This window comes from Chionomys nivalis, chromosome 1, assembly GCF_950005125.1.
Source record: "Chionomys nivalis chromosome 1, mChiNiv1.1, whole genome shotgun sequence".
In the NCBI taxonomy this organism is placed as follows: Eukaryota; Metazoa; Chordata; class Mammalia; order Rodentia; family Cricetidae; genus Chionomys; species Chionomys nivalis.
In genome coordinates this window covers 167,554,832-167,575,240 of record NC_080086.1, presented here as the reverse complement: position 1 = coordinate 167,575,240, position 20,409 = coordinate 167,554,832, and the positions used below count along the sequence as shown (strand labels likewise).

At 40.4% G+C, this 20,409-nt stretch overlaps 1 protein-coding gene across 1 annotated transcript in view; it reads right to left on the bottom strand.

The window, feature by feature from the left end:
- Nucleotides 1-7,006: 7,006 nt before the first annotated feature.
- Nucleotides 7,007-20,409, bottom strand: part of Mtpn (myotrophin) — a 34,574-nt gene continuing 21,171 nt past the window's right edge. Inside the window, exon 4 of the mRNA XM_057787452.1 lies at nucleotides 7,007-10,218. Within this exon, the coding sequence (XP_057643435.1) occupies nucleotides 10,132-10,218 (87 nt within the window). The 3' untranslated portion in view covers nucleotides 7,007-10,131. The remainder of the gene's footprint in view (nucleotides 10,219-20,409) is intronic.

Sequence of the window (20,409 nt, the reverse complement as noted above, 5' to 3'; positions counted from 1 at the left end):
CTGTCAGGTTGGTGTTATAGTTCATTGAGTAACTAAGATCACTGACACCGTATCTCTCCCAGGACCACTAATAGCACCTACTGGCACTATGAAAACCTTCTAGGAGAGTAGAAGCTTCCAACTCAGTACCAGTATATCCTGTCTCAGGCAACAGGCTTTTAGCATCTTGTTCTTGTGAAAAATCAGGAAGAATGGTGTAGTGGTTTGAATAAAAATGGCCCTCATAGAACCATAGGAAGTGGCACTATTAGGAGGTGTGGCTTTGTTGGAAGGAAGAGTGTCACTAGGGCGTGGGCTTTGGGGTCTCAGAAGCTCAATGGCTGACAGTTCAATTCCTGCTGCCTGCTGATCCAGATCTATGTAGAACTCTCAGCTCCTTCTGCAGTATCAAGTCTTCCTGCACATTGCCATACTTCCCACTATAATGACAATGGACTAAACATCTGAACTGTAAGCCAGCCCCAATTCAATGTTTTCCTTTGTAAGAGTTGCTGTGGTCATGATGTCTCTTCACAGCAATAAAACCCTAACTTTATAAAGTTTCTTTTTAAAATTCCATCCCATATTTGACTTACTTCTATTTGTGCCATTATTTGATCTCTACTGTACTCTTCTCCTTCATTTAAATACCTACTCCTCCAAAGAAGTGTGTGTGTGTGTGTTCCACAGCACACGTGTAGTCAGAGGATACCTTGCAGAATTCAGTTCTCTCCTTGCATTGGGTCCAGGGGATTAAACTCAGGGCAGCAGGCTTGGTGGCATGTGCATTTAACAGCAAAGCCTCTTGCTGGTTCTTATCGACTAGAGTCTCTTCTGATAATACATATTTCTTTTGCTCTAAAAATTTGTTTGTGCATTGTGTGCATGGGTGTGTAGTTGTACATCAAGCACATGCATGTGTGAGAATGTGCTGAGGGTTGGGAATACCTAGTGGGAGCTGGTTCTCTCATTCCATCATTTGGGTCGTGGGAATAGAACTCAGGTCTTCAGCCTTGGTGGTATGTTGCCACCTACTGAGCCATCTTGCCAGCCCTTCTTTGGCTTTTAATTTCCCTTCAAGGTTAGACTTTCCTATACTATATCTCTTTCCCTCTATCTCCTCTATTCAGTGAACGGTGAGAGTCGTCTCTTCAGTGTTATTTATGGCTAAAGAAATACCCCAGTGTTGGAGAAAGGCAGGGGACATGGGCGGGGACACAAAGAGGCTTTGGCAGACAGTTGGGAGAGCAATCAATCATCTTCCGGGCCCCTTGCCTGACTTTGATACCCCAGTCACTGCGGTTCCCGCAGACCTCTGGGTGCTAGCATCATGGAGAATCTATTTACCTGATGAACTAAGGTCTTCTGCCCTGCTCAGGTAGAAATGATTTGAAAAGCAGCTGGCACAGCTGTCATCCTTGAAGACGTGTCCCGTTTGATTCTGTTGGCTCTCTGAATCACCAAGCATCTCCGTGAAGGGGGATAGGGCTCCCTCAATTGGCATTTGCAGTGGCAAATCATGTCTAGGAGAGCTGTCAAGGAGTTCTCAGCACTGACAACCTCCTGGGGTAAACAGACCAGCTGACCATCGTTTATTTATGCCTTCAAAGGACTCTGGAAGCCCAGGTAACAATGGGCGGAAGAACGAGCCTGTCATGTATTAATAAACAGGAAGGCGGATCATGCGAGGCAGGTTCTCTTCCAAGAGGGATCACCAAGGACTAATGGGCTCCCTGGAGCTTCAAGCCAGGCCAGCTCTAATGACTTATTAGTGAGGCTACTAGGGAGGAAAATTGAATTTTTCCCTTTCTTTTGCTACTTTTTGTTTAGAGAAATAAAGGTATTCCATTAGCAAATCCTTTCAGAGAAGGTGGAGGTACTGTCTACCAGGGATGGACTTGGGACATACACTTGGGTGCTGGTACTTTTTAAAGTAACTGAAGTATTTGAGCACCCATGGGATGCCAGACGCTGTCTAGGCATGGGGGACACAAAAATGAGGACAGTGGTAGTCCCTAGGAGTAGTTCATTCTTCCCAGGCCCAGGGAAAGGTTTTTAAAAAATTGTGTGCTTCTCAGAGACAAAGTGTCCATGTTGACTGGCAGGGGTTTATGGGCAGGCAGTGGAGTCAAGGGCAGAAGACAAAGATCTGAGCCTGGGTGGGTTAACACCACAGGAATCTGCCTCCTGGTGCTGAAGGGTGGGAGTCAGAGACAGGATGTTGGCAGGGCTGGGTTCCCTCTGACTCCAGCCTAAAATCCTTCCCTGCTTCTTCCTCACTTCTTGTGGTGGCTGTCAGTCCTCGACTTTGACTGACAGCCGTGTCACTCCAGTGTCTGCCTCCAAATTCACTTGGTAATAATGTCTCCACGCCTACCTGTCTTACAATAAGGGCCCCAGCTGTTTACAAATGGGGTCACAGTCTGAGGTCTTGGAATCAGGGACTTCAGTTTCTTTTTATGGAGGACCCAAGTGAAACTGTAATGGATGAGCGAGTAAAAGCAGGGTGTTGGGGAGGCTGAATGGAAGAGTCCTTGAGGTGGGAAAGACTTCCTGCTGGGATTTGGGCCAGCACCACGTCCTGCACCAGGGGCGGCAGTGTGAATGGGACATTAATTCAGCTCGACACTGGTGGCTTTTTGTGGAAATGACTGAAAAGCAGCTATGACTGTAGTCAAGACTTAATACAGGCTTTAATTTTAGGTGGTTACAAGAATATAAACAAAAGTGTAGTAAGCACTTTATTAGGAAAACAAGCAATGTTTAGTGTAGGTGGCTGGGTGGTGATTTCCCAGACATATAAGGCAGTTGGGGGTAAGGTCCCAGAACTTGGGTGAGATGTGATCTGGAAGGCTTTCTCTGAACAAAGTACCTGAGGAGTCAGCCAGATGGTTCAACATCCTTGTTTCTCAAACAGTTCCTGTTTCCACTCTTTAAGAAGCCTCCCTTAGGCTGGAAAGCAAACTGTCTTTAGATCTCTGAAAACCCAGCACAACTGCCTTCTCAAAATCCATCACCGGAAACAGCCTTAAAATCACTTTCTGCTTTGTGTGCCCAACCTGGATCAGTTTACAGAGCTTCCTTCGGGTTCAAGGACAGGTGCTCTTAGCATTTTGATCCCCTAAATACGGTTGGAGCTGGGGTCACTGGTATATGTATCTCTTGAGTTGCTATATATCTCTTGGAGATTTGGAAGACCTAATTGTACTTTCTCAGACCCACTGTGACTCACTAGGGGAGGGAAAAGAGCAGAGCTGAGCAAAGAGAACCTGTTAGTTTTCATCGGATGGGTGTTTGTGGATACAAGCAACTTGGTCACTGGTGCCAGGATTTTCTCTGGGTTTGCTAACAGGAAGTGCGGCTCCATAGCTGTGGGCTGAATTTGAAGGTGCGTGGTCCAGAATCCTTTATTTGGAATGTTTCCACACCTCCCCCCTCTGACATAATTAGCCCAGAGACTTAGGAAGAAAACATATATCCTCTCTCATGAGCAGGCAATTTCAAAGACAAGTCTGGAGCCAAAACCTGAATGTAAGTTTTAGAAAAGAATTGCAAGGGTTGTTTGACAGCATGACAAAACTCTAAACATAGCACGTCAGGAAGCACCAGGCAAATTCAACCCTGATAACTCCGGCAAGAGAAACTCATAACCACAGCTACCTTCCTTTGGCTCAGTACTAAGAGCAGGCCTGTTGAGACATACCTTTGACTCAGCAAAAAAATAGTGAGCATCTTGAAGGAGAAAATATACTCCAGCAAACGAAATTGTCCTGGATGAGAAAGATTAGATTAAAAAATTCTCTGATGTTTGAACAGCTAGACTTCCTCTTAAAGGCATGTCCTTTGAAATTTAAAGGTAATACTCATTTTAAAAGATGCTTCATATTTACTTATTTGTATATATATTTCTTCCTTTAAACCTTTGGAGGTGGAGGAATTTAAGTGTTTAAGATCATCTACTTGCGTCGTGGAACCAAAACACATTAGGACAGTTGTCTTGGGGAGGAATTACTTGTTTCTCTCTGGACTATTAAACAGTGCCCTGGTGAGCTCTTCTGTTGCCTGTGGGGACTGTCCACATTTCCACTGGGGTTTTTATGGACTGTTGTCCCTACGGAGGATTTATAGTGACGTGGGACATTTAAAGTTACAGAAGATGAGGTGAACTACAGGAATTACGCAAGGGTACAGTCATGAGAGGGAGGAAAAAGATAAAAATCAATTCTCCATGCCCTCTGTGTTTTGCAGAGCAAATATTGGAAACCATTTTTGCTAAGCAAGCATGGTCCTGTCCCCGAGTCCTGAGGCATTTTAAGTTCCCTGAAGAGGAGTGCTGAGCGTCTGCTTGGTTCCATTAGGACAATCAGAGCTCTAAAGCACAACTCCCCAGGGTTCCCACCCTCGCTGCCTGCCTGCCAGTGGTGAGTAGGCCGTTCCCTTAGAGGATTTCTTAGGAATATATTCCACTCTCACAAGATTCAGATCTGAGAAACCTGACCAGCAAGTCACAAGCCACTGTGACCCAGACTTGGTAGCTTGCTCAGGGGATGAATGGTGATCGTTATCAGACACCAGGAAGACAACAGGAAGAACATAATACTCCTTAAGAATTGTCACTTCAAAAACTTGGAAATTCTTTAAAAATGTAGTTACCCAGTAGCGGTCTCAAAATCAGTGTCCATTAGCTCGAAGTTATTATATTCTTCTATACAAGATGCTGTTGCTATGAATACTGCCACATGTGACCTCGAGTTCTATCCAGAACCGTACAAATAAAGGCTGTCCTTGCTGTGGCAGCAGTTGAGCTACACGGGTTGCTAGGGTGGCTGGGTAGACCTTTTGTTCCGTTCTGTCCTTTACAGCTGTGTTTCAGCGTATCCCACAGTGGCAGGGTGACCTGCATTTGACCTGTGTATTTCCATCTCACCCATCTGGGTTTGTACTAGCTTTATGCAGGGGCTTCTTGGTCAAAGGTCAGGAACACTGGCTCTCAGGTAGTGTCACGGCTCAAACATTCAGTCTTCAGCTGTACGCAGTGAATCAAAACGTCTCTCAGACGTTCATGTGTAATGGTCTGATAGCTTTAGCTCAGGACAGGGGGAATGTCTGCCACGGTCAAGCACTATTCAAGTTGCTGACAACTTTTTTTTTTCCCAACAACTCTATTTCAATGAAGTAAAAAAGCCTTGAAAAGGCTTATGTGTGTTATCTGACTTACACTTCAACAAGATCACTGGGTGAGAATGACATCATCAAGTCAGGAGCAGAAGGCGATTCTGCAATGTGGGTATCCTGGAGATCCCGGGCAGTGGACGCGCATCCACTGTAGTGGGTTCCACTCTCCACGCTGCAGGGTAGAGCTCAGCCTTCATGCTCTTCAGACTGGTGGCCATAAAATGTTTGCTGCGAGAGCAATCCCAGCTGGACCTGACGGTAGGAAGCGTGACACCGGTTCACGGTCTTTCCCAACCACTCTCTTTTTGGGGACTGCAGAGACTAAAAAGGGGGTGGAGCTTGGATAAAGCATAGGTCTTAGGAATTTGGCTATGGAGATGATAACTCTGGGCTGGTGAACTACAGAAATACTGTCTAGAACAACTGGTATGACATACATTATTATTTTTTTAAAAAAACAAAAACAAACCAAGGATCATTCTAACAGTATTGCATCCTTAGGTTCACAGTTGAACCTTCTTTCAGCCAAAGCACACTCTTTAAACTCATATGATGATTTTCTTTTTGTGTTGCGAACTTCATTTTACAATGAACATCTATTCTCTTATCTCTGGGAAACCATGCCTGGCGAGTTTCCTATTGGATGCTTTCTTTCTCTATGGCTATTTTCAGGGTTCTTTCCCTGAAAGAACCTGTGCGTCAAAATACTCCAAAGGCCCAGCCTAGAATTTGACACTTAAGACTCAGCTGAGATTTGACAAATTTGCATTTCTACCAACTTTCTAAGTTAGGGCAATGTGGTCTAGGGACCACATTCAGAGAGCACTGATCTTGCAGACAGATGAAGTCAGAGCAGTGTGGTGTACTATGCAGTGGGAAAGGTCTGTGCAGCAGCTCTCTAAAGACAAAACAAGTTGGCTTTAAGTTCACTCCTTTGAGGTATGCCTTCCACCCATGTTTACTAGCTTGCCCTTCAAGTGTTTTTTGAAGGGGCTCCATTCCTTTATGGCATTTAATCAGATTGAAGCACTTTTTTCTTTGGTTTTTGAGACACGGTTTTTGTATAGCACTGACTGTCCTGGAACTCACTTTGTAGACCAGGCTGGCCTTGAACTCACTGAGATTCACCTGCCTATGCCTCCTAAGTGCTGGGATTAAAGGTGTGCGCCACCAACACCTTAAAATGAGAATTATCTTAAAATTTTTCTGGGAACACATTCACCTAAAGTCATATCAGGTATCTGTTTATATTCTAGTCAATAACAGCGTTTGCTGTATCTTAGCACTGGTAATGTTTTTGTTTCCTTGTTTTTATTAATGGATATCTTTTAAAAGTTTTCTGGTATCAACAAGGATTACAACAGAAACAAACTGATTTCATATATAATGTGGCTCAGTTTTGAGATTCAAAGAGATCACTCATCCAGAAAAGTATACTCTAAAATGTGTAAGTGGTCATTTGATTTGGGAAATATAAGTCTTCAAGTAGCAAGCAGCAACCTAAGAGAGCCATGGAAAGGATTGCAAAGACAGCCCTATGACCCTACTTTCTTCAACATCAGTCAATAACTCTGATGCTCTATTGGCAATGTCTTGTTCTCAGTCAGTAAGGAGGGTTTCCGGACTTGTACACAACAACACTGGGAATCAGATGACTAATACTGAAGTAATCTCTCCACGAGAGCAAAATCTACTCCCATTAGGTCTTTAATATTTGATTTCTTTTCCCACTTATTTCTTCTAGAAGTGGGATAAAATCAGATTAAAACCTCAAGTCAGGCAAGTTTTTTTGGATAGCTGAAGGAAGTCTGGGAATGAAGGCGACAGTGACTGGGAGATAAACATGTTTCTGACATGTTATCTGTAGCACAATTCAAGTTTATTCCATTTGTTCTTGCAACACGAAACTTAAACACAGTATTAGTTAGCATTCGGATGTACATGAACTAGGATACTTATGAAAAACCCAACTGTGTCAAAGGAATGACATTGTGTAACCATGAACTCAGATATACCAAAAATGCACAGAGCACTAGTCTTCCTCCATACTGCTTAGAAAGATTGATTGTTTCTCCATTTACAAAATAGAATCAGGACAATTTAAATTTTTAAATTTTGCATGCAAAACACTGCAATTGCTTATTTATGTAGGAGGGCACTCTTACCAGCTTCTTCTATACACAACCAAGTATACAATATTACATGAAGAAAACAGCAGCTGAGCTGAAGTTAAAAAAAAAAATCAAGTACACACAAATTGAAGCTTCGTTATGGGGGGGAGAAGAAATGACTAGAAGGCTACTTGTTTGAGCTTCCACATGCTGCAGTTACTGCCTTTCTTCGTGTGCAGCTGCTTCTAGACAGGTGAGCTGGGATATGCAAGTGCTGTATTAGAACTCAAATCTATAGATGCCGGCATGAAGCTGTGGGGGATTTGTTAGTATGCTAACCACCAATAGGCAAATTATTTGTTTTTATTTGATACAGTGCATATGAAATGATGGATCTGATATAAAACTATAGAACATGCAGATTTTTTCTAGATGTTAAATAGTACTTTAGTGGAGAACAAAACTTAACCTTTTATTAATGCATGTAGTACCAAAAGCAGACATTTTAGCTTCCTTTATTCAAAAATATTAACATTAAGTGTCATGAATTTCTCTGCCAAGTGGTTCAGAAATACATTATAAATAACCTAGTTTTTTTATTTTTTATTTTATTTTTTAAAGAAACTGTAAATCATCCTGGTCAGTCTATCCTAGTCTATGTTTATATGCTATTTTCTCAAGCAATCACTTCATAGCTATGGTTTACAAAATGGCCAACAAGGTGGGGGGGGGGGAGGGAGGCAAAACAGCCTCTTACTGCATTACAAGGAACACCAGGATAAACTGTACAAAGAATCCTATGGTTTCAGTACCATAATGACCGTAGAAAGCAGACCCAAGGTTAGGAATGATAAGACAATATATTCTCTGCAATAGCCAACTCTAACAAAACACTCTGAAAGAAAAACCGAAAATTGTGTAAAGGGTTAAAATTCAAGCCTTTAAAATAGCAGTATGCCAGGAGGTGAAAACCAAGGTCTCAAAAACACCCTGTTCCATTACATTGATAGTTACAGACTGATGAGTGTCCTCCACTTACTATCAGGATGTCCAACTCTAAGCTTTGTGGCCTTTTGGCTAAGATCAAGTGTAGGATGTCCAACTCTAGTAGGTTGCATTAAGACAGCAGAGTTAGCCAAATACACCAAAATATTTAAACTACTGTTTCGTGATTGTTTTCTTGGACATAGAAAAATTACAGGGTCAGGCTAGTTGAAAGTGAAAAAGCCACAGGATAAAAAAGAGTTCATGGGAGAACACACACACACACACACACACACACACACACCAACCATCCATCAACTGATCAAAAGTTATTTAGCCAGGCTAACTGTTCGTGGTAATAGTTTAACTATTAATAGAAGGCTACATTGCCTTAAAAAAAAAAATCATTATTAGTTTTTTAATTATCCATAATCTGAATATAAGTCCCTATCCCACCCACCCTTTAAAAATTTGAGGTACATTCAATTATTGCATGACTTGGCTAAGGAAAGACTGTAATAGTTTTTGTAAGCCTGTATGGATGGCAAGTCAAAGAAATCCTAATACTTTAAATGTAGGATATCAAAGTTAAGGTATATTTTAATCATTTATTGTTCATGAATTAAAATTTAGAGATAAGTCTAAATTTTCTGCAGGTCCTAAGAACACCATTTTAGGGCACTGTATTCTAAGAACACAGACTGTATTGTGAAGTTGTCACTTGTATGCAATGCATGATTGTTAAGAGAAACAAAAACACTACAGAGGTGAAGCAGTGTTGGCCCAGCAAGAGTCAATCAACAGCTCAGGGAGACCTGGTAACGAGCACATTTTTGAAGGGATGAGGTTCCATCTATTCAAATAGTGCATCTCACCCCACTGATAGCTTTGGTGCACTAAAAAAAAAAAAAAAAATCAGCATCCATGGTAGGTCTCAGAGAGGCATCCCAAAGAATATTCTTCATTCTCCAAACACAACTAAGGCTGATTCACTCAAACAGCAAATGAAGACAATCTGTAAGTACTGAGACAACTGTTCTCTCTTTATAAGATACTAACACGTTTATGGCTATGATTATTTTTAAATCTCCTTTTACTACCAGCAGGAGTCTCAAAGTGTTTCAATGTTATATAAATGTCTAAGTCTAAAGGAGAAAAAAAAGAAATAAGCATACTGGAATGATTCCTCCTTTAGGCTCCTAGAATTTAACATTTTATAAATAAAACTAGTCAGTTTTATCTAACGAGACATAAAATTGATGTGAAAGGGGAGAGAAAATCCAAAGTTTAGTCATCCAGCAATTTAGGGGTGCGCCACTTATCTGAGCTTTCACAAAAATATTTAAGTCATTCAAGATTTTGGTCACTAACCATAGCAGCGCTCTTACCTAGCCAGAAACCCCCAGGAGAGTGCATTCTTAAGGCAGAAGGCTGTAGCTAATTGCTTATCTCAGCACCCTAAGTTGACATAACAGCAGCCATTACTGTTCACAGCTAGGGCTGCCCAATAAGTAGAGTTGGGCTTGTATGGTCAGACCTTCAACACACTAATTAATAAATTAGCTAGGGAGCTGAAAAGGTCCAATGATCCCCACACTGTATTTTTGCTCTCCCTTGGGTATAAGCTGTATATTTTACTAGAAATGGAAAAGAGGCTGGTTTGATCAGGAATCCCAGTAAAAGCCTGATCACATTCCCCACTGCTCCTCCAAAACATGTTTCCCCCCCTTGGTAGTCTGATTTGTTATGAATTTCTCTCTCCTCTCACCCTTCTTAAAGTATTTAGCTGAAGAAGCTGGCAGATAGAAAGTGACAGACAGACAGGCAGCAGTGTGAGGCCACAGGAGAGTCATTCTTCCCAAGTTATCAGTCCATCCATCCATTACTGGAGAAGAGCTTTGATTGCCTGGTTGTCAGTGGCTTCAAGGGCAGTCAGTCCATCTGGGCCTTTCACAGTCTTATCAGCACCCTGGAAAAGAGAGGAGGAAACCTTCATCAATTGAACTCACACTAGAGAACAGTGAGTGCCAGAGGTGGGTGGCTATGTGGCACAGGCCTTTTATACTCCGATCCTTGGAATCCTTGGTGGAAGGATTGAACCAATTCTGGAAAGTTGTCCTCTGTCCTTCGCACTGTGCTATGACATGTACATGCTCAGACTAACATATACACAGTAAGATAAAAAAAATTAAAATGCATTATTATTTTCCAGGAGTTAGACATTTTAAGAAACAAAACAACTGTCTTGGGTACTGCTCTATTGCTGTGAAGAAACACATGACCAAGGCAACTTATAAAAGAAAGCAATAAGAGTAGGTGATATGGGAGGGTCTTCTGTTTTGTGTTGATTTCATTGGTTAATAAAGAAACTGCCTTGGCCATTTGATAGGCAGCCCTTAGGTGGGTGGAGTTGACAGAACAGAATGCTGGGAGGAAGAGGGAAGTGAGGTAACTGCCATGCCTCTCCTCTCTGGGTCAGACGCCATGGAGCCAGCCACCAGGTCAGACATGCTAAATCTTTCCTAGTAAGCCACTACCTCGTGGTGCTACACACATTAAGAGAAATGGGTTAACCAAGATGTGAGAATTAGCCAGTAAGAGGCTAGATATAATGGGCCAGGCAGTATTTATATGAATACAGTTTGTGTGTTGTTATTTCGGGTGTAAAGCTAGCCATGTGGGAGCCTGGCAGGACAAAAAGCAGGACCGCAGCTCCATCTACAAGCAGACATGCCACGAGAGCAATAGCTGAGATCTTACATCTGCTCCATAAGCCCAAAGTGAGAGTGAAAGACTAGGGATGGTGTGAGTTTTGGAAATCTCAAACTCCAGTGACACATCTCCTTCAACAAGGCCACACCTCCTAATCCTCCCCAAAACAGTTCCACCGACAAGGGACCAAGTATTCAAATATGACCCTATGGGGAACATTCTCATTTTCATTTAAACCACCACAACAACTCAGCATCAGCATTAAAAATAGTGAACCAGCTTTTACTTATCATATTTATCCAACTGACTAAGTTTCAAAACAATAATATCTCTTGGTTTCTGGAGAAGGGAGAGAGGGAGAGACAGTTTTTTTTAAAGGGCATGGCTCCTGGTAGGTCAGCTGCTTTCTAGTGGATGGCCTCATATGTAGAATATATAGTCAGCACCAATTAGACTCTATGGGATGGATGGACGGATGGACAAACACACACACACACACACACACACACACACACACACACACACACACACACACACACACACACACAGAGGAGCTAGGGGGAACGGTGGGGGTGACCAAGAGGAATTGAAGCTCACTTAACTGTGGCCTCACCTAGATGAAACACCTGAAAGATTCCTGCTCCTCAAAACCCCAAGATACCTAGCTTCCACTTCTCAGGCTCTCATTAATTCTCTCTCCAGCCCAACAGCTTTTCAAAAGGTTCCTATTAGAGTGAATTTCTATTATGCCAACATTTAGTCGACAAAATACTTATAATTCTATAGGCCAGATACAACTAAATGCTAGTATTTTAAATAAACTTAAAATAATAACATAACACAAAACATGTACCAATAAATAACATAAAAATATATCAATTTGTCAACATGGGTGAGAATATTAAGGAAAGTGTTTTTTTTTTTTTTTAAAGACTAATGAAGTTACTGGAGAATTTGGGTATATCTTTAGGAAGCAAGCCATTTTTGTGCATTCATTTTTAGTTATGTGATAATTTCCATAGCTTTACATAATATATTCCTGTTCCTATTTGAGTTACCAGCTTTAACTTTTATCTTTTGATTTCCTGCTACAGAGACAGAGGAGTCTTAACTTACCACATAGCCTCTTCCTTCCTCATTCAGACTCCCATTTTCTTATAGTATCATTTTGTTGCTTCACAAACTTAAAGTTATTTGAATCTAGATTTCTTCATACATTTTGACAGTGTATCATTTCCCATAAAGTAGTATTATTAGATAATCTCCTGACTTTGTCATTCTCCCTGCGGATCTTTTCATTTGCCAAATTTGGTCTGTAAAACCTGTGTGTATGTTGATGGTCAAAGTTAAAATGTACTAACAATGTTTAGTTATTGAGGTAAGCACTGCTTACTGTGGCATGCAGCAACTACTATCCTTTGCCATCTTGTTATTCCACAATGCAACTCTGTGCAGACCTCCAAACAAGGAGCTGTAAAGAGTCCAGGACAGCGCTATACCAACAGCCAGAGGCTTCTCAATCTCATTCGTTCATTTTCAAACAACAAACTTCTGAGCCTTTATGTTACTGTTAGAGTAAACCTGTACAATAAAGTAAAAGACAAAATTCTAAGACAAAAAGGAAGAGGAAAAATAAGACATAGCACACAACTGGCAACTGACCTAAAGTGTTCTAAAAATACTTTGGAATAAGGTAGTATTGCTCTCTAAATGCTGAGTTCTCTGGGTGTTAACGTATCTGAGCAGTGGGGACAGTTAAACTCCTAACTCAATACACCCACTCTCAAAACAGGATCTTTATATTCTCTGCTGTTTGGCCTGCCCCTCATTCCTTTTGCTCAACTCCTTTCCACCCTCTCTTGTTGTCCTGTATATATTCCCCATTTATTATAGACTTGCAACACTTGTTCAGATCTTTTCATTAGTTATCTCAGGTACATCCAACCTTTATTCCCACGCTGGACAACATATCCCGAAACAAGCCTGTAATCTCTCCCTACACGCTCACTCCTTTTCAAGGAGAACTTACCAGGAATGTGAGCACATTATGAAGCCTTTCTTGTAGACTTTCCACCTAACCAATTGTTAAGGCTGCACTATCTTAGTATTTCCCAACTACCTTCTCCATTGCTACCCTTATTTTTAGCATCTTCTCAACATTTAGATGCAATAGTTTCTTACTTGGTTTAACTTCTTTATCTTGCAGCATGCAGTATGTGGGTGATCTTTCTCAAACATAATGCTGACAATTCACCTTCCTAAGAGTCTTTAGTGGCATCCTCATAAATGAGAATGAAGAAAGTAACAACAACAACAACAACAACAACAACAACAACAAAACCCTCAAGCAATCTACTTAATCTTGTCAACTTGACATACCTAGAGTCACCTGAGAAAAGGAAACTCAACTGCCTGGACCAGGTTGCCTGTGGTGATGTCTATGAGAGATTATCTTCACTGCTTTGGGTGATATCATCCCTAGGCTGATGGGGCTGAGTCATACAAAAAAGCTAATTGAGCATGAGCCCGAGAGACAGTTAGAAAGCAGTGTTCCTCCCTCCATGGTTCTGCTTCAGTTCCTGCTTTTGAGCCTGCTCTGACATCTTGATGATGACCTGGAAGTGTAAGCTGAATAAACATTTCCTCCCCTATGTTGCTCCTGGTCATGGTGTTTATCAAAGTAATAGAAAGCAAACTACAACATTACTCTCATTTCTTGCTAAATACTTTCTAGCCCACACTGTAGCTTCCAGAAAACCTATTGCAATTCCTGGTGTCTCCATCATGTACCCGAGACTTCTTTAATTGATGTTTCTGGCTTGAATGACACCTCAGTTCCCTTATAAAGATTCTCACGACACTCTCTAAGCTTCCCAGCTCCTGCTGGCTGACCTAAGAGCTGTTAGTGGTACATGGTATTTTATTTTTTTTTTTATTTTTTATTTTTTTAATTTTTTTGGTACATGGTATTTTAACGCTACCCTTTCTACCCTTCCCTGGACTTCAAGAGCATATCTGACTTCTTTGTTCAGTTCCCCCCTCTTACGTATGAGCTCTTGTCCAAGCAATCAATCAAAATATTTTCCTAACACTTGCTGTTTAATGTATCTGTTTTCCTTTATCTCTGCCCTGAACATCTACCTTGAACTTAAGCCTCACCTTCCCTCCCTATTTATCTGCTTTGCAATTTATATCGAGCCTCACAAATACCCCAAATTCAACATATCCTAAAATCAATCTGACATCTTTTCTTACACACTAGTTCCTTTACCACAGTAAATATGTTGATAGCAGGAGCCAATCCTATTAGTCTTTGCATTTTCAACGCCTTGGAAAGGCCCCAAACAGGATGATGTTGGTGATGATAAATCTTCAAAGAAATATTTAATTATGCTATGTTTACTTGACCTAAGAGAAACATATACCCTCAAATACTTAATTTTTTTTTAACATTACCGAGGCATTTTCTTTCTTTTCTGAAGTACTTGTACTTATCTGAAATTAAAATTTCTGCCTTTAGAACATGGGGTCCATGAGGTCTGAGTATGCACTCACTTGGTTCTTCTATATATTCCTGGTGCTTAAATGAAAACCATTTATTTTCCTTTATTTGATATTAAATATCCCACCAACTAAAAAATGTAAAGGAACAAAAAACTTTGTTTGTTCTCTACTCAATAATTAACTCCTATTTAGTTATTACATTCTATGAAGTCTTTCTAAATATCCCAGGCAATTGGCTCCTGTTTGTTTGTCCATGACATGCTGTCTATCATACTGAGCTGAACACTACCTCCTGGCTCTCTCGAAGGCCAGTAAAACTTCTTTATCTCTGTTTTTTCTTTACAGAGTCGAAAAGAAATGGAATTCTCAGGCTCCCTTCAAGCTAGAGGTCACCATCTGATATAATTAAAGCTTCAGTCATGCATTACTTCCTTTTTTTCAGTAAAAGCCCAGAAGAACATTCTCACCTCTTTCCCTTCTTCCTTTCCAAACTTAGATAATCTCTGCAGGTGCAATACTCATTCTGTAACCATAACAGGTTACACAGGGCTGGAAGGGTACAGAAGGTGGTTGATGACATTCATATATATATATAGAAAGTAGAGCCAGTGGCCGGGCCTTGGACTGTTACCATTAGACAGCTCATGCTGAGACACAGTCTTGTGTAGAGTCCTGTAATAGGAGGTTCTGCTACTCACAACTGAGCCCTACTCCTCTTATTACTCACTGGAGTAACAGACAACTTTTCAGACTTAGGTGGCATTCCATTATGACAGGGTCCTTATTGTAGTCATCTCTGGAACCTGACATCTTGGACAGTGACTCATAGTCACTAATGCTTATTATTACATAGTGGTTTAATGAAAAAAATCATGCCTGTCACATGGTGTAACTGCACACTTAGGAACGCTGTACCCTTGCTGGACATATTCTTAGTCACATCAGTCTCTTACTGCAGTAAACATCTGCATCCAACTTCCCTTTCCTATCATCCAATCTAAGTATGTGCCACCATTTCCTACAGTATCAGAATACTGCAAATCGGAGAAACTTTCAACTGTTTGAATGTGTATTTAAATATTACCACTGCCAAGGACCTTACAGATACTGTTCCATTTTGGAGGTATTTAGTGACATTAAAAACTATCCAAAGGGGCTGGAGAGATGGCTCACAGGTTAAGAGCACTGACTGCTCTTCCAGAGGTCCTGAGTTCAGTTCCCAGCAACCACATGGTGACTCACAGCCATCTGTAATTAGATCTGGTGCCCTCTTCTGGCCAGTAACCATATAGACAGACAGAGCACTGTATACATAATAAAACGGAGAAAAAGAAAATTTCAACTATCCAAATACGTAAACTACATACATTGTAAAATTATATTTATTGGTACAGGACTTGACAGCACATTTAAGTTGCATACTAATCCTAGATACACAATGTAAGGACAGCTTACACAGTAGTAGTTCCATGAATTTTAATTTAATACATTATTATGACCCTTACATTTTGGTAATTTGGGGTTTTTAATATATCATAGACAAATGTTACTGTTTTTCTCTCACTAGTGTTATGAAGTAGGGCACTGTTAACTATTTATATATTGGGGTTCTTAAGTTCAGAGAGATAAGAAACTTGTTTAGGATCAGTCAGAGCTTCCGATTATAAGTCCTGTATTCTGTGCCATATTTAGTAGAAAATTACCCATGGCTTTTTTTGCAAAAATGTTAGGATGAGACATAGTTCCCTTGAGATATTTGCAACTTAATTGTGTGTCTTATAAGAAGTACAGAACCTTGTAAAATGCAGAGACAGGATGTATCATCTCATCTGTTGAAGCCTGGGAAAACACATCCTCTTCCCCCAACCCGTGTGTGTGTGTGTGTGTGTGTGTGTGTGTGTGAGTAATCAAACTCAAAGACCTGTGTACTTAAGGCAAGTGCTATACTACTGAACTACATCATCAGTGCTCAGGAAAAAAATTAAAGACAATTTGTAAGTTAATTCAACAAACATTGACTGAGCTTCTATTAAGTGTCAGATGTAGTTTTGCTAATTAAAACTTCTAGCCACTCACTTGTTTGTAAGTAGTTTATGGCTGCTTTGGTGCTATGGTGGCAGAGATGAGTGAGTGGTTCATGACAGGGACTATATGTTACTATCTGGCCCTTCATCGAAATTGTTTATTATGTTGTAGGGCACTGAGGAGAGGGAAACAGTTTCTTCTACTTCACAATCTAGTTGGCACAGGAAAGGATCAAATGTACACATCTATCAGGGAGCAAGCACTATACTAAAAATAGAATGACCACTACTTTCACTGATTAACTGTTTTTTTTTTTGTTGTTGTTTTTTTTTTGTTTTTTGTTTTGTTTCAAGACAGGGTTTCTCTGTGTAACAGCCCTGGATGTCCTGAAACTAGCTCTTGTAGACCAGGCTGGCCTCGAACTCACAGAGATCTGCCTGCCTCTGCCTCCCAAGTGTCACTGCCTGGCTGATTTACTGGTTTTTAAACTATGGATCCAGAACTTCAATGTATGTCTCTGAATTTTATGGCTAAGAGTCTCCATCTGCACTACTCTTCCTGAAACAGTATACTCACTGTACAATGGAGAATGACATACATTAACTACAGTATAGCTCAAAGTTTTGATTCACCTGGTGGGCGAAGTGTTGTTGCTATTGTCTCAGCTGTTCTGTTTTTTTTTTCTTCCTACCTAATCAACTCCAACAAACTCTTAACTTTTAAAATTTGGTGTGTGTGTGTTTTATGTATGTATATGTATGCTCAGATACCAGAGGTCAATGTTGTGTGTCTTCCTTAACTGTGCTCTACTTTATTTTATGGAGACAGAGCTCTCACTAACCCTGGAGCTCACCAAAGGGCTAGTCTGGCTGGCTACTGAGCTCTAGGGATTCTCTTATGTCCATTTCCCCAGCAACTGAGACTACAATTGAGCACTGCTATATCCAGCTTTTATGTAGGTACTGAGAATCTGAACTCAGGGCCTTATGTTTGCACAGCAAGTACTTTACTGATGATTCCCTCTAGTTTCAACCTCACTTAGCTTTCAAGAGTCAAGTATTTCAAAAGCATTCCAAGTAGCTACCTCAACTCACACCTGGAGGATCCTCCCCCCACCCCGTCCACAAACACGTAAGTGCAATGTTGCACAACCTTACATTTGATTTTATTTCTTATTTGAACAAAGTGACTACTATCCATTTCTAGTTGCAGATATAATGATATGAATTTGTTCTGTTACTCCTTGTGAAATTAGATGTTAATGTCTCTAAAGTAAACCTTATTTTGGTTAAGAAGAATAAAAAGAACATTTGAAGGTTTCACATGATTTTTTCCCCCACAAATAGGATGAAATAAGTACAAATGCATCTTTCAACTGTTTTCTCCAAGGACATTCAGTACTGAGCTCTTCTAGTAGTTGGAACATCCTACATTTTAAAGGGGTGCTGATCCTTGAAACAAAGTTCTTTCAGGAAGCATGTTTCAGGGACCCCTAATTCTTGCAGCAGTAAGTTTTCTCAAGTCTGCTAAGTCTATCAAATCCTGAGTAGTCAGTATTTATTGACAAATTGCAGTGTAGCAAATAGCTTACACACACAGCACACTTGGCTGCAATGTGGTGGTTACAGAGGGTCACTGGAGCTGGGCTAGTTTCAATGTCCACACCCGATATGGCTTGAATGTGTGGCCTTGTGACAGTCACTCCTGTTTGTCAATGTGACAAAAGATGATGTAGTACAATGGCTCTTGAAAGTTATGTGTAGCATATATTCATACTTCTTAGCCTTTAAAGCCAAGAGTCAACTAAATTCTTACTCATTATCAATTAGACAGCTCATGTCATTTTGTTTAAACCATCTGTGTGAACCTGGGGTGAGTTTACTCACTCTTATGTACAGTTTTTCCTAACAATAAAACCCACCCTTTCCACATTCCTACTTCACAGGATTGTTGGGATAAATTAAGTGGCCTGATCTACTTTAAATTTTAAAAACAGTACTTGCACTTTGAAAGTGTTACTTAGATGTGAGTTATCTTATGCTCTGATGGACTGGCCCATGTTCCAATAGAGTAAACTTACAATGAGATGTTAAAGAATGTGTTCAAACCAGATCTCCTGGGAAGCAGGATTGAGGAGATGCTGTAACATACAGCACCTGTCACTAGCAGAAACCATCTGAAATAATGATGTGCTCCAGCTTCAAAGAGCTGACTGGATGAAAATATTGAACTTAAAGGGTACATTTGTTTAAGAGATTAATAAACCTATTGTAACAGTTCTTTAGTTATTCCTAGGTCAATTTTTTGCTAGTCTCTTTATGATGCAATCTCCTCTTAAAATAAGGCAACTGGGAAGGGAATGTTGGATTCTTTGAGAGTCAGAGGCCCTAAATATTATTTGAAGCCAAACTTCCAACACTTCTACAGAAATTTTTAGGTTTCAAATAATCATTAACTGTGGCTTAAGTTAGTGAATAATTTTGGCTCACCTATTTGCTTATGCTGCAAAGGGATTCCCAGTCCTTCCTTAATCTTATATATCTAATTCTCAGCTCAAGTCACAAAATACACCTGCTGCTTTACTGGTGACGACGTTGTGAGGGACTTGAAAGTTTCATGCCCAAGAGGCTGCTTGTAAAAAAAAAAAAAAAAAAGCAAAAGCAAAAACCATATTGTTAAAAACATCAATAGCAGGAACTGCAAAGTCCAGGGATAGAACCAAGACTCAGAAAGATGAACAGGAAATGTTCTTTCTCTAATGTGGCTCCTGGCTCAAAATTTTTTGTTGTTGTATGTGAGAATGAGTATGTACAGAGGTCCAGAAACAAAGGGCCACAAGATAGAACAAAAAGAATTTAAGGGACAAAGGCTGAGAAGAATAGTAGAAGGAAGACAGGTGATGACAGTGGAAGCCGAGAACACTGGTGGGGAAGGGATTAAGTGCAGACAAGGAACATGGAGAGGAAGAGAAGAGGGTAGGGAGAGCATCAACTACAACAAGTACATATGGAGACCCACTACATTTATAAGTTAGTTTAAACAACAACAATAATAAAAAATTCTTGTTAAACCGATGACAGCTTATGCTGGAGAGGATGTAGGGTAAAGGGAACACTCTTCCATTGCTGATGGGAGTGCAAAGTTGTACAGCTGCTTTAGAAATCAGTATGGAGATTTCTCAGAAAATTAGGAAAACAATCTACCAGCAATACTGCTGTCGGGTATCTATCCAAAAGACGCTCAATCTTACCACAAGGACATGTGCTCAGCTATATTCATAGCAGCATTATTCATAACAGCCAGAACCTAGAAACAACCTTGATGCCCCTCAACTGAAGAACAGATAAAGAAAATGTGGGACATTTACAATGGAGCACTACACAGCAGTAAAATAATGGCATCTCAAAATCTTCAGGCAAATGAGATGGAAAAAACTATATTGAGTGAGGTAACTCAGATTCAGAAAGACAAATATAATATGTACTCACTCACAAGTGGTTTCTAGACATAAAGTAAAGGAAAAAGAAACAACCTAGGTCCACAACCCCGGACAACCTAGACAACAAAAAGGACCCTAAGAGAGACATACATGGATCTACAAAAGAGAAAAAGACAACATCTCCTGAGTAAATTGGGAGCATGGGGGGTCACGGGAGAGGGTAGAAGGAAGGGGGAGGGAGGGGAGTGGAGAAAAATGTATAGCTCAATAAAAACAATAAAAGTTCTTGTTAACAGAGAAGATGGTTCTATTTGCTTAGCAGATTATTTTGTTTAAATCTTAACAAATGAGAGAAACAGATTACAGAGTGATCCAAATAATCATGAATCATTAAAATTAGAGCTGTACAATAATGGATTGTTATGATTCCCCTCCCACCCTCCCACTCTATTTACAAGTAGACTTCTTAAGGAGGTCAGT